At 36.8% G+C, this 14,944-nt stretch overlaps 1 protein-coding gene across 5 annotated transcripts in view; it reads left to right on the forward strand.

The window, feature by feature from the left end:
- Positions 1-14,944, forward strand: part of SSH2 (slingshot protein phosphatase 2) — a 219,564-nt gene that overhangs the window by 89,745 nt on the left and 114,875 nt on the right. For all 5 annotated transcript variants that reach the window (XR_004951359.1, XM_036222629.1, XM_036222626.1 and 2 more), the window contains one exon: positions 8,369-8,412. Coding sequence is in view for 4 of the 5 variants with exons in the window: in XM_036222629.1 (XP_036078522.1) it covers positions 8,369-8,412 (44 nt within the window). In the remaining variant the exon portion in view is untranslated. The remainder of the gene's footprint in view (positions 1-8,368; positions 8,413-14,944) is intronic.

The following is a 14,944-nucleotide window of genomic DNA, read 5'->3' on the forward strand; positions in this document are numbered from 1 at the left end:
GGTTAGGGAAGTTTTCCATCATAATTTCTTCAAACAGCTGTTCAACATCTTGATTTTCTTCAATTATGCTGATCAGATGGATATTTAGACCCTTAATAGTGTCCCATATTCTCCTTAAATTATTTATAGTCTTGGCATCTTATTTCTTGCCGTTCTGATTGCATGTTCTTGGCCTTCCCATCCTTTAGATAAGGCATTTGATCCTTTTCTTTATTCATTTTAATTAATCTTTTGTTTATTCCATTTAATATACTTCTCATCTCAGATAATATATTCTCCATTTCAGATTGGTTCCCTTTTATAATTTCCATTTCCATTTTTATGTTTTTTATCTCTTTGTTGGAATTCTCTACACTTCCCAAAAGTTCATTGAGTATCTTTATAACCAGTATTTTGAACTCTGCATCTGTGAGATTGATTACTCGACTCCATTATATCTGGATCTCTGTTCTGTTCTCTCATATGGTTTCCACTTCTTTGTCTTCCCATTTTGGCTGCCTTTCTGTGTCTGTTTCAATGTCCTAAGCAAAGCTCCTAAGTCTCCTGGTCTTATTAGTGTGGCATTGTGTAGTAGGTGTCCAGTGGCACAGTCCTGAGAGGGGTTCAGCTGCAGGCCAATTTAGCCCAAGCCTCTGCCCCTCCTGGGCTACCTGTTAATATTCAGCAAGCAATCCACAGATGCTGTGCTTATAGTTGCCTCAAAAGGCCACATCAAAAACTAATAGGCCAGCTGCCCACAGTGTGAGTCTATGCGCTGCTCATCAAGGAGCACCTGACTTGCTTGAGGATACACCTGGATGTGGCTTGGCTGGGGCCACGAGTTGGGGGAGGCAGGTTTCAGGGAATCCTCTGGGCGGAGCGACTTCTGTTATCCAGTTTGATGACGTCTCAGCTGTGGTGGCGCTGTGTCCAGAGCACTGGCGGTGGGGAGAGCTCAACAGGAAACAATGGATACCATCGGCACTTCTGTACTGAGTGAGTCTCACCGAGGTCCTCAGTCCAGCAATGTCGCCTTGTAAGTCCCTGGTGCCCCCTGCATACAGCCAGATCGGCACTGGTGCTCAGAGCAAGCAGGTCCGTCACCACGAAAATCTGCTCGTAGACACAGCCTCCCCCCACTTTTTTTCATGACATACTTGTGTCTCAGCTGGTTTTATTTTCTATTTTTAAATTTATTAATTATTTTTTTTAATTGAAGGAAAGATTTAAATTTTTTCTTCCCCCATCTACTGTCCCCCTCCCCTCCCCCACCCTTTGGTAACCACTAGTCCATTGTCCATTTCCATGAGTCTCTGTTTGTTCTGCTCATTTATTGCTTTTAGGTTTATGTCCCACATATAAGTGATATCATGTGATTTTCAACTTTTCCTGTCTGGCTTATTTCACTTAGCATGATTATTTCGAGGTCCATCCATGTTGTTGCAAATGGCAGTATTTCATGTCTTCTTATGGCTGAGTAATATATTCCATTTATAGATGTACCACAGCTTCTATTGTAGGACACTTTGGTTGCTTCCATGTCTTGGTAACAGTGAATAATGCTGCTATGAACATCAGTGTACAACTATCTTTTCGGGTATGAGTTTCCAAGTCTTTTGGGGTAAATACCAAGTAGAGGGATTGCTGAATCATATGGTAGATCAATTCTTAGTGTTTTGAGGAACCTCCATACTGCTTTCCACAGTGGCTGCACCAATTTGCAGTCCCACAAGCAAATGAGGGTTCCTTTTTCTCCACATCCTCTCCAGCATTTGTTATTACTCGTCCTGTTGATTACAGCTCTTCTAACAGGTGTGAGATGGTATCTCATTGTGATTTTGATTTGCATTTCTGTAATAGCTAGCAACATTGAGCATCTTTTCATATGTTTTTTGGCCATTTGTATGTCCTCTAGGGAAAAGTGTATGTTCAGATCCTCTGTCCATTTTTTTATTGAATCGTTTGGTTTTTTTGTTGGTATTGAGTTGTATGAGTTCTCTGTATATTTTGGATAGTAGGCCGTTATCGGAGGCGTTGCTTGCAAATATATTATCCACTTGGGTTGGTTGTCTCTTTACCTCGTTGATGATTTCTTTTGCTGAGCAGAAACTTTTTAGTTTGATGTAGTCCCATTCATTTATTTTTGCTTTTACTTCCCTTGCTTTTGAGGTCAAATTCATAAAATCCTCTTTAAGTCCAAGGTCCTTGAGTTTAGTCCCTATGTTTTCTTCTATGCATTTTATTGTTTTAGGTCTTATATTCAGGTCCTTAATCCATTTTGAGTTAATTTTGGTGTGTGGTGATAGACAACAGTCTAGTTTCATTCTTTTGCAGGTGGCTTTCCAGTTTTTCCAAAACCATTTATTGAAGAGGCTTTCCTTTCTCCATTGTATATTTTTGGCTTTTTTATCAAAAATTTATTGCCCATATTAATATGGGTTTACTTCTGGACTCTCGATTCTGTTCCACTGGTCCGTGTGTCTGTTTTTCTGCCAATACCATGACATTTTGATTACTGTCGCTTTGTAGTATAATTTGAAGTCGGGCAGAGTGACGCCTCCAGCCTCGATTTTTTCCCTCAGGATGGCTTTGGCAATTCAGGGTCTTTTGTGCTTCCATACTAATCTGATAATTTTTTGTTCCATTTCTTTAAAAAATGCCAATGGGATTTTGATGGGGATTGCATTCAATCTATAACTATGTTGATTCTTCCAGTCCAAGAACACGGAATATCTTTCCATGTCTTTGTATCTTCTTGGATTTCTTTTAATAGGATCTTAGTTTTTATTACATAGGTCCTTCACATGTTTTGTTAGATGTATTCCTAGGTATTTTATTCTTTTTGTTGCAATTGCAAAAGGAATTATTTTTTCCACTTCTTTTTCTGACACTTTGTTATTAGAGTATAGGAATGCTATGGATTTTCGAACATTGATTTTGTATCCAGAAACTTTACTATATTTGCTTATTGTTTCTAGTAGTGTTCTTGTAGAGTCTTTAGAGTTTTCTATATACAGAATCATGCCATCCACAAATAGTGACAGTTTGACTTCTTTCCTATTTTGATGCCTTTTATATCTTTCTCTTGCCCGATTACATTCACTAGGACCTCCAATGTTATATTGAATAAGAGTGGCAATAGTGTACAGCCTTGCCTTGTTCCTAATCTTAGAGAGAAGGTTTTTAGTTTTTCACCATTACGTATAATATTGGCTGAGGACTTGTCATATATGGCCTTTATTATGTTAAGGTATTTTCCTCCTATACTGATTTTGTTAAGTGCTTTGATCATAAATGGGTGCTGTATCTTGTTGAAGGTTTTTTCTGCATCTATTGATATGATCATAACGATTCTTAGTTTTTAATTTGTTTATATAGTGTATCATATTAATTGATTTGCATATGTTGAACCATCCTTGTGTCTCTGGGATGAAGCCCACTTGATTGTGGTGTATAATCTTTTTAATATGTTGCTGTATTTAGTTCGCTAGTTTCTTATTTAGGATTTTTGCAACTGTGTTCATGAGAGAGATTGGTCTGTAGTTTTCTTTTGTGTGTGTGTTATCTTTACCAGGTTTGGTATCAGAGTAATATTGGCCTCATAAAACGAGTTGGGAAGTATTGCCTGCTCTTTGAGTTTTTGGAAGAGTTTGAGGAGAATAGGTATTAAATCTTCTTTGAATGTTTGATAGAATTCACTGATGAAGCCATCTGGTCCTGGACTTTTACTTTTTGGTAAGTTTTTGATGATTGTTTCAATTACCATACTGCTGATCAGCCTATTTAGGTTTTCCAGTTCTTGATTCAGTCTAGGAAGGTTGTATTTTTCTAAGTACTGGTCCATTTCTTCTAGGTTATTAAATTTGGTGTTATATACTTTTCCACAGTATTCTTGTATGATCCTTTGTATTTCTGCAGTGTCTGTCGAATCTCCCCTCTTTCATCTCTGATTTTGTTTATTTGTGTCCTTTCTCTTTTTTCTTTACTGAGTCTAGCCAAGGGTTTGTCAATTTTATTAGCCTTTTCAGCTCTTTGTTCTATTTATTTTTTTCTGTTGTTTTTTGTTTGTTTGTTTGTTTGTTTGCTGGTTTTCAATTTCATTTATTTCTGCTCTAATTTTGTTGATTTCTTTCCTTCTGATGACTTTAGGCTTCACTTGTTCTTCCTTTCTAGTTTTTAAAGATGAAGCATTAGGTTATTTGGGCTCACTCTTGTTTTTGGAGGTAGGCCTGTAATGATATGAACTTTCCTGTTATGACCACTTTTGCTGCATCCCAAAAGTTTGTATGTTGTACTATCATCATTTTTTTCTATATATTTCTTGATCTCTCTTTTTATTTCTTCCCTGACCCAGTTATTCTTCAGTAGCATGTTGTTTAATCTCCATGTATTTGTGGTTCTTCCTGTTTTCTTTCTGCAGTCGATCTCTAGTTTCAGAGCATTATGATCAGAGACTATGGTTGGTATGATTTCAATCCTCTTATATTTATTGAGGCTATCTCTGTGTCACAGTATGTGGTCAGTCCTTGAGAATGTTCCATGTGCACTAGAGAAGAATGTGTAAGCAGCTGTATGAAAGGATCTGTAAATGTCAATTATGTCCACTTGGTCTAATGTATCATTTAAGGATGTTATTTCCTTATTAATTTTCTGTTTGGTTGATCTGTCCATATCCGACAGTGGGGTATTTAGGTCCCCTACTATGATAAGTGTTTTGGTCTGTTTCTCCCTTTAGTTCTGTTAGTAATTGCTTTACATATTTCGGGGCTCCCTGATTGGGAGCGTAGATATAAATAAGTGTTATGTCTTCTTGGTGCACAATTCCCTTTATCATTATGAAGTGTCCCTCAGTATCTTTCTTTTTTATTTTGAAGTCTATTTCATCTGATATTAGTACCGCTACTCCAGCTTTTCTCTGAATGCCATTTGCTTGAAATATCATTTTCCACCCTTTCACTTTGTGTCTATATTTGTCTTTGGGGCTGAGATGTGTCTCCTGGAGGCAGCATATGGTTGGGTTTTGTTTTTTGATTCATTCTGCAACTCTGTGCCTTTTTATTGGTGAGTTCAGTCCATTTACATTGAGGGTGATTACTGAAATATGAGGTCTTCTTATAGTCATTTTATCTTTTGCTTTCTGGTACCTCAGTGTTTCCATTGCTTCCTTGTCCTTGCTTTTCTGTTTTCTTTATCTTTTTGGCTTTTGTGGGTTTTCCCTCTGGTCCTTCTTGTTTTATGTTATATACTTCAGTTCTGAATCTTTAGTGTGTGGTTACCATTATTAATATGTAGTTTCATACACACACACACACACACGTACATACATACATACCTACATACATACATACATACATACAGTTGTCCCTTTTCTTCTGCACGTGCCTTATCTTCATTCCCCTTTGTGAATTTGGATCTTTGAATCCTCCCCTTTTCAGTCATTGTTGTCTCAATTTGTCCCTATGTATGCTGAACATTCATTACTATCTTGCTATAGCAAATCTCTTCTTATTTTTAAGCTTATAATCCCCTGTTCCTAGTAAGGGTTGTAGTCCTATGCTTCTATCAGCCTGCTAATCACTTTACTCCTAATTACATTTTTTTTTTTATCATTTAGCTTTAGATGAGCTGCGCTCTTTCAGTATTTCCTGTAGTGCAGGTCACATAGTGAATTCCCTCAATTTTTATATGTCTAAAAGGTCTTTATTTCTCCTTCATATCTAAAGGAGAGCTTAGCTGGATACATTATTCTTGGCTGGAAGTTCCTTTCATTTAATAGTTTGAATATTTCACTCCTTTCTGGCTTGTAAGATGTGTGCTGAGAAGTCCAACAATAATCTAATGGGTTTTCCTCTATAGGTTACATCTTCTTTTCCCTGGATGCCCTGAGAATTCTGTCTTTGTTATTGATTTTTGGTAATTTTAACGCAACATGTCTTCGTGAAGGCCTTTTTGGGTTGAGATAATTGGATGTTCTATTGTCTTCTTGAATTCCAAGCTCCAGCTCATTCCTTAGATTTAGGAAATTCTCATTAACTATTTGTCTTAAAATGCTTTCTAATCCCTGCTCCTTTTCCTCGCCTTTGATAATACCCATTATTCTTCTTTTTCGTCTCCTGATTTTATCAGCTGGTTCTTGTATTTCTCTTTCATTATTTTTCATTCTTCTGTTCCTCTCTTCCTTCTGATTTATTTCTAGATTTATGTCTTTGATGTCACTGATCCTTTCCTCCATTTGGTCAACTCTCAAGCTTCTTATTTCATTTTTCATCTCTTGCAGTGTGTTCTTTATCTCCAGAAGGTCTATTCAGTTCTTTTTGAAGGTTTCAGTTTTCTTGCTAAAGAACTCATTCTGCTCATCTAGTTGTTTTTCCAATTCCTGAAATTGTTTATATGGTTCATTTTGGAACTCTGAGTTTTTTCAGAAGTACCATCCTGAATTCTCTCATGTAAGTCGTATATTTCTATGTCTGTAAGCCTATTTTCTGTAGATTTTTCTCTTTCCTTCTGAGATGCCTTGTCACTTTGGTTGTTCAGGGTGTCTAATGGACTATTTCTCCACCTGGGCATTAATGGAAGTGTATTCTGATTTTTTTTTTCCAGAAAGATTTATTATATAATGGTTCCTAGCCTGTTGCAAAGGAGGTGTTTTTCTTTTGGTTTCCAGAAGGTGGCATTTAAGCCTCTTGGAGCTCTGCTTTATATAGAGTCTTAATGATGTCTTTTTTTTTTTTTTCTTATAGATGTTTAATCATGTTCACTACCCTGTCTCAGTTCCTGTCAAGGTTAGCGGCAGATTCCGTAGCCTTTGCTCAGATTCCCCTGGGGCTCCGTGGCTTTCTGCCTCGGAGGGTGTCGGGGGAAAGGCCCTCTGAGTTAGTGGATGGGGGCTGTGCCTCAGCCTTCGTTTTGCAACCACAGCTGGTAAAAATCAACTGTTGTTTCTCTGCCATCCCCGTTTTTCTGCCATCCTCATTTCTCTGCCTTCTGCCCTGATGACTGGGCATTGCTGCCAGCTATGTGGAGCTCACAACACTCCCAGGCAGGGCCGTTCTACCTTCTCCCTCCTCTTACAGGGTGCTCTGGTGGCTGTGAGAGGCAGCTTCTTTGTTGCTCCCAGTCCACCACCCGACACCGGGAATTCTGACCTGTGGTAGCTCCTATGTGCAGATCCCACATTCAGACATGCTGATATTTTTTGTTGAGTTTTAGATATTTAGCTTATTGTTGTTTCAAGGGTTGAGATCCAGGAACGTCTCTCACTCAGCCATGTTTCTGATGTCACTCTGGACATGGCCCATTTAAGAGGCATCTGCTGCGGCTGCAGCCTCCATCTCACTCAGCCACTCGAGACCCGGCAGCTCCTTGTCCTCGCCCCATCCTACCTTCTGCCATTGCAGGGTAATTTCTTGGATTTCTCTCTAGTTGTGTGGCTTGTTCGTCCCAAGCGATTTTTCCTTGCTGCTGATCCTTGTTTCCCTCACAACTTTGATTTGGTCGCCAGAGGGATGAACAGAGCCTCTAGCATCTACGCCTTTTTTTTTCTCTGTCAGGAAGGCAGTATTTTATCAGTTTTAATTCTAGCTTCACAATATGAGTTTCCTTGGGCAACTTCTTTCCTCTTTGTGAATTTCAGTTTCTTCATTTGTAAAATATTCATATCTTGTTGAGTTTAAATTGCCATAAGTTGTAACACCCTCAATGATTTTTGGTGCCACTAAGAAAAACTAAATATTGCAATTAAACTATGATTCAGTGATTTTTTTTATCACATTGATTTATCCTAAGTTATGTGCGTATGTTAGAATCAGCGGAAAATATGGTACCATCAACCTTCTGAGTTTATAAGGAAAAGGTAGAACAATGTACTTAAAGTGTTGAGCAAGGTGTCTGACATGTTATACTAAAGAAGTGGTAGCTATTATGTTGGTGGTAATGGTGATTTGATAATGAGCACTTTGTGAAGTGGTGCTTATTGTTTAGGTTGTTCTTTGGGGATAAGAATCATTAATAGGTCATCTTGGTGAGATTTGGTGGTGGTAGTCAGAATGCCCACTCATTTTGAATTTGTAGCACAACAATAATATAACAATATATGAAAGAATAATATAATATCTTCATTTGGCTTTTAGAAGTAATTCTTTTAATTGTCAGTACTTTGTTATCAATGAAATTTGTAGACTATCGTTGAAATTTCCTCTGGGAATAAATTCTATTGATTTATATCAACCTCCTGGGTTGGTTGAAGTCACTTTTTATAGAGAGAATTTAGTTCAAGTGCACAGCATGTAAGGGATATTCCTACTAAAAAGCTTAGTAAAAGTGCATTGTTGATATTGTGATATGAGACCTCAGTTTGTAACTTATTTTTCTCATTTTCCTGTCTATACAGGAGGCAGACAGTGGGGAGGAGGAATGCCGGTCACAGCCCAGGAGGTATGTTTGTTCATTATATCCTATAGCATTTCTGTAGTTAATGCTTTTTCTCTGATTTTTTACTCTGGTTTTCCAAACTATTTGATTGGTATCTAATGGGATTGCTTTAAGAATCCAGTTACTGACTCAAAGATTTTAAATGGTAGATTGCATTATGTTGTATACCTGAAACTAATATAATTTTGTATGTCATCTTACTTCAATAATTAAATAAATGAAGTAAATAAAATAAGTAAAATGATAGATTGCTTATTAGAAAATGCAGAAAGGCCAATATTGGTCCAATTTTGAACCAAGTCTCTAGAACTATCTTGAATAATAAAAAAGCAAAAATTCTTTACCTTTTAGGAAAATATCAACTGAAGAAAATTTTAGCCTTTAGTTTTGTACTTATATTTGTCATTCATTTTGATAGATTTTGCAGTTCTTTTACTTCCCAAATACAAAGGATATACTGAATAACTTACCCAGTTCTTTCAAATACAATGAAACTTTTTTTCTCCCTCTCAAGCAGTAGGGGGCATGTTATTAAAAGGGTACCAATATCTGCTACCATTAAAAAAAAAAATTATGAGACATCTAGGAAGTGTATAATATTTCTGTAATTTCCTTTAAGTAGTTTTTTAACATTTAAATGTTAGTAAACTTGTATTCTCTGAACACAATCACATGAGCCATTCTATATGATACAAAGAAAAGAGACAATAAGCATGCTCATTGTGGAGAAGCTGGCTAAAGGAAATGTTTCCTTAATGATGAATTATCAGGTGTTTGTTGATATATACCTCGCTCTTAGTAACTAAGGTTATTAGCAATATTTTTCCAGACTTGGTTATCACAAAAATTTTGGCATAAAGCTTAATTTTTCACCGTCTCTTAGCCAAGATCTGACAGTGAAGTGTCATTGTTTTGCATAGGGCTAAGAGATAGAAACCAGAAAAAAATTTTACCTGAATGCTTACCAGAGGCATCATAACCTTATTCCCATTGAATAAAAAAGGATCCCAAAAAATTCTTAAATTTTCTATTAGACCAAATTTAAAGATCTCTGGATTAATTTTTAGCTTTACATATGACTTGGCATCTACTGGGATAACTGTTGTTCCAAAAAAATTACATAATGATGAGGCAATGAAGTTTATTCTCTTATTCACAGGACTGAATTATCAGTCCTGTGAATAAGAGACCCCTGTTTTTAAAGTTGTTGGCAATAAATCATAAATATGATTAGCAGAGGGTTTGTGTAGGCTTCTAGTCATGAGAAAAAAAGTCATTTATAGAAATAAATGAAGAGAAATCTAGTAGCACCCATTTGAAAAAATCAAAATTTTAATTGCCTATTGTACTTTCTTACAATGTGTGTTTCCCAGGCTGTTTCTAAATATAATTACTTAAGTTTGACTCAAAGCAAAAAAAACTCCTAAGTGCCAAATGAATGCCTCTTGAGCTAGGTGATTTGCAAGAGGTTGATTTTTGTGTGCTCGGCTGCTACAGATTGTTCTGGCATTCTCCATCACTTAACTGAGAATAAACCAGCATGGAGTTAGCATCTTTTCATTGAGCGTGCCTGAACTCATCTTGCTAGTTGTTGGTTCAATCGTGCTTTATAGTAGGGAATTGAATAGTAAAGTGCATATCATTAAAACTAATACCAGTTCCAGGTAATAAAAAACATGTTGCATTAATGATCTTTTATTTTAACCAAATTTCATTTATTTACATCATGTTTAAAGTAATCTTTTAATATAATTAGCCCAAACCACGATGCCTTTAAAAACCAATGTGCACAGGCAACAACAACAAAAAATAAATATTTTAGACTACATCAAAATGTAAAACTTCTGTGCATCAAAGGACACAGTCGACAGAGTGAAAAGGCAATCCACAGAATAGGAAAAAATATCTGAAAATAGTATAAGGGGTTAATGTCCAGAATGTATAAAGAACTCTTATAAGTCAACAACAAAAGACACAAACAGTCTGAGCTTGGGCTCTTATAATAAAATACCATAGACCGAGTGACTTAAACAATAGGCATTTATTTCTCACAGTTCTAGAGGCTGGGAAGTCCACGATCAATGTGCTGGTAGATTTGGTTCCTGGTGAGAGCTCTCTTCTTGACTTACAGACAGCTGCCTTCTTGCTGTGTCCTTACATGGCTGGGAGTGAAAGAGTGCTCTGATCTCTTCCTCTTTTTATATGGCTACTTATCCTTTTCTGGGGGCTCCACCTTCATGACATTATTTAACCTTAATTAGCTCTCAAAGGCCCCCATATCTAAATGCCATCTCATTGGGGTTTGGAGCGTCAACCTATGAAATTGGGGTGGTACACATTCCACCCCTCCTCCTAAAATATTGTCCTTCTTGCATACAAACTATATTTATGCCATCCCAACAGCCCCAAAAGTCTTAACTTGTCCTAGCATCAACTCTAAAGTCCAAAGTCTCATCTAAATACCATCTAAATCAGATATGAGTGAGACTTCAGGCAAAATTCTTCTCTACCTATGATCCTGTGAAACCAGATAAGCTATGCACTTCCACATACAATGGTAGGATAAGCAATGAATGGACATTCCCATTCCAAAAGGGAAGAACACAAAAGAAATAAGAGGTGACAGGTCCCAAGTAAGTCCAAAGTTTAGCGAGGCAAATTCCATTAGATCTTAGGGCTCAAGAATTATCCTCTTTGGTTTGATACTTTGCCTTCTGGACCTATAGGGGCAATGGTCCCCCTTTCAGGACCCACTGGAATGGTGGTGTCATCCCTGCGAGGCAGCCCTGCACCTTTGGCTCACTTGGAGTACTATCCATGCCATGTTCTACAAGGGCTGACCCACATGGCATGCTGTTGAGCAGTGGCCCTGCCCTTTGAAACCAGGGTAGAGGCCATCTTATATCTCAGGCTTTGCACTCTAGGCCTGTGGTGGGAGTAGCAGTCCTGATGATCTCTGAATCACCTTTGGGGTCCTTCCTTTTTCTTGAAGGATAATGTATTTCACATTTCCTTAATTTCTAATCATTTTGTTTCCTTTAGTCTTAGCTGGCAGTGTTTCTGCTGGTATAATTTCTATTCCTGCTTCTGTTGAGATAGCCAGTTAGTTCTATAGTTCACACTCACATTAATTTTACCAAATGGTTGGTCACCACACTCTTGGTGTTTTCTTCTGAACGTGCTCTCATTTTTTGTAATACGAACAGGCTGAGAATTTTTTTTTAAATTTTAAGTTCTTTTTCTTTTTCTGCTTCACAATTCTTTCTTCAATTCATTTATTTCTTCAACTGTTTAACTTTAAACAGTCAGGAGGAACTGGACTGCTCCTTCAACACTTTGCATAAAAATTTCCTGAGCTAAATATCCAATTTCATTGCTCACAAGTTCCACTTTTCACAAAACACTAGAACGGGACCACAATTCAGCCAAGTCCTTTGTTACTTTATAACAAGGATTGCCTTTCCTCCACTGTCTTAACATGTTCTTCATTTCCGAGATCTCATCACAATGGCCCTTATCTCCCATATGTCTACCGACATTCTATTCGTGAATATTATGTATTCTCTAAGAAGATGGAAAGCTTTTTCTCCTGCTCTTCTCTTTTCTTTCTGAGCTCCTGCCAGGATTGCCTTTTAACACTCTCTTCTTGGCAATCTCAGCCTTTTTTGGCATACAGCTCAAATCTCTTCCAGCTCTACCCCACTACCCAGTTCCAAAGTTGCTTCCACATTTTTAGATATTTGTTACAGTAGCATCCTACCCCTCAGTACCAAAATCTATATTAGTCAGGGTTTTCCAGACAGACTTAATGGGAGATAGATAGCTAGCTAGCTAGATTTATTTATTTATTTATTTATTATAAGGAATTGGCTCATACAATTATGGAACCTGAGAAGTCTCAAGATCTGGAAGTTGGAGACCCAGGAGAGCTGAAGACATAACTTCCAGTTCTGAAGTCAAGACTGATGTCTTAGCTCAAAGTCAAGTTAGGCAGAAAGAATGAATTTTTCCTTACTCAGCCTTTAGTTCTCTTCAGGCCTTCAGTGGAATAATGAAACTCACCCACATTGGAGAGGGTAATCTGCTTTACTCAGTCTACTAATTCAAATGTTAATCTCATCCAGAAATTCCCTCAGAGACATAATGTTTAATCAAATATCTAGGCACCCTGTGGCCCAATCAAGTTACATAAAATTAACCATTATATAACCTCAATTAAAAATGGGCAAAGAACTTGAATAGATATTTCTCCAAAGAAGATAAACAATGACCAATAAGCACATGAAAAGATGCTTAACTTCACTAAGCATTAGGGAAATGCAAATCAAAATTATAATGAGATATCATCTCACATTCATTAGAATGTCCGCTATCCAAAAAACAGAAAATAACAAGTGTTGGTAAGGATGTGAAGAATCCGAAAGCCTTGTGCACTCTTGGTGGGAATTTAAAATAGAATTACCACATGATCCAGCAATTCCACTTCTGGATATGTACCCAAGAATTAAAGGCAGTCTCGAGAAGTTCATACACTCATATTCACAGCAGCCAAATGTCCATTAACAGATGAATGGATAAACAAAATGTGGCATGTGCTTACTTACAATAGAATATTATTTAGTCCTAAAAAGGAAGGAAATTCTGACACGTGCTACAACATGAATGAACCTTGAGGACATTATGCTAAGTGAAATAAGCCAGTTACAAAAGGACACGTATTATATGAATCCCCTTATATGAGGTACCTTCGGTGGTCAAATTCTCAGAGATGGAAAGTAGAATGTTGGTTACCAGGGGCTGGGGGAAGGGGAGGATGAGAAGTTATTGTTTAATGGATACAGAGTTTCCCTTTTGGAAGCAAATAAGGTTCTAGATATGGATAATGATGATAGCTGCACAACAGTATGAATTTATTTAATGCTACTGTACACTTAAAAATGGTTATGATTGCAAGTTGTGTTATGTGTATTCTACTACAATTTAAAAACAAACAGGCCCCTTTTTAATGACATTTAAATTCTGGGAATAATTCGTCTTTCTCAGAAAATAGGCATAAAAAGATAACATGATTACAGAACTAAAAACCAAGTCATGTGTCATTAGTTTTCTAGAGAAAAGCTAAAATGGATGAAATTCAATGCCAATCTTCCCTTTGCATACTTATGAGCTCATAGATTTTATTCTTGTTGTGTAATGACCCACTTTGCTGACTGAGGAACAGCTGAGAAGGTAACTATAAAACTAAACCATAAAGCATGCCAATATTAAACTATTTTGACCTATAAACAGCTATCTCATATGAGACAACCTACTAAAATTATAACAAATGAAAAAAAGAAATATGCCAGTAAAATAAAAATTTGAAATCCAAAGACATCTTTTTTAGGGTGAATAGCTGTGGTAGGATACAAAGTACTTTAGATTTAAATTAAGAAAATAAATATTTTAATTACAATAGAGTTATTTCATTCCTGTCTATACCAACTTTAAGAATTGTATAAAGTTAAAAGGAATGACAATTTAGGACATTGTCTTTGGGGTGAGCAATTTATAGTACTATAAAATAACATGGTTTCAAAGACTTGGGAGAAATTGTTCTTTTTTAAATGTTTTTCCCCAATTCAAGCAATACATATATGTTGCCAATTTTTATTTTTATTTTGCAACTCAATGCAAAGTAACTTTTCATGTTCAACCCAAAACCTCTTCTGTTTTTAAGCCTCGTTTCTTCCTCCTTAGTCTTCATAGACACAAAGATTTATTCACTATCTACTGAAAAAGTTCTTCACCTTTGAAAACATATTGTTTTCCCTAAGGTACTTCAAACCTAGCAATGAAAAGAAAGTTTTCAGCAAATAGAGGAGAGAGAGAGCAATATGGGCCAGTGGAGTCTCAGACAATCTCTTGGAAGAGCCAGGTCTTGAATAAATGAATTTAGATAGGAGAGCAGAAGACCATTCTAAATGTAGAAGGATGGGAGAGAGGAGAAGGAAATCCTCAGTAATTTGGAAATAGATGCTAATGTGTTTGGGGGACAATAAGAAGATAATTGTCTATGTCTTAAAAGCAGAAGAGTTTTGGTGTGATAGATCTTTGTCTGGAGGAATGACATGACTGCCAAAAGAGAGTCTAGCAGTGTTATACAGTATAAGAAAAGGCAAGCAAACTCTCCAGGAAGCTGTCGCAGGGAAATGGCTAGAGGTGGGCAATCACCTCCCCATCTGACAGCAACATGAGGACAGGGACTGTCTTTTATCTTAGTATCCACAGCAATTAGCATTTAGTTGACGCTCAGTAAATGCTTGTGGAATGAATAAATGAGAATAGAAACGTTGATGTCTTTACTAGAAATGATATCTTTACTAGAAGTGAATCAGGGCATGTCTTTGTGTAAGATATAGTTTCACAGTGGCACTGTGTTCCTAATTCACTTAGTTTGTGGAAAAATCTTTCCTCTAGATCTCTGTCTCTGGTACTCCATCAAGTTCTTTATCTTTTATTTGTTTTATTTATTTTGTACTTTTGAGATATGATA

The sequence above is a fragment of the Rousettus aegyptiacus genome, unplaced genomic scaffold, assembly GCF_014176215.1.
Source record: "Rousettus aegyptiacus isolate mRouAeg1 unplaced genomic scaffold, mRouAeg1.p scaffold_m13_p_6, whole genome shotgun sequence".
Taxonomy (NCBI): Eukaryota; Metazoa; Chordata; class Mammalia; order Chiroptera; family Pteropodidae; genus Rousettus; species Rousettus aegyptiacus.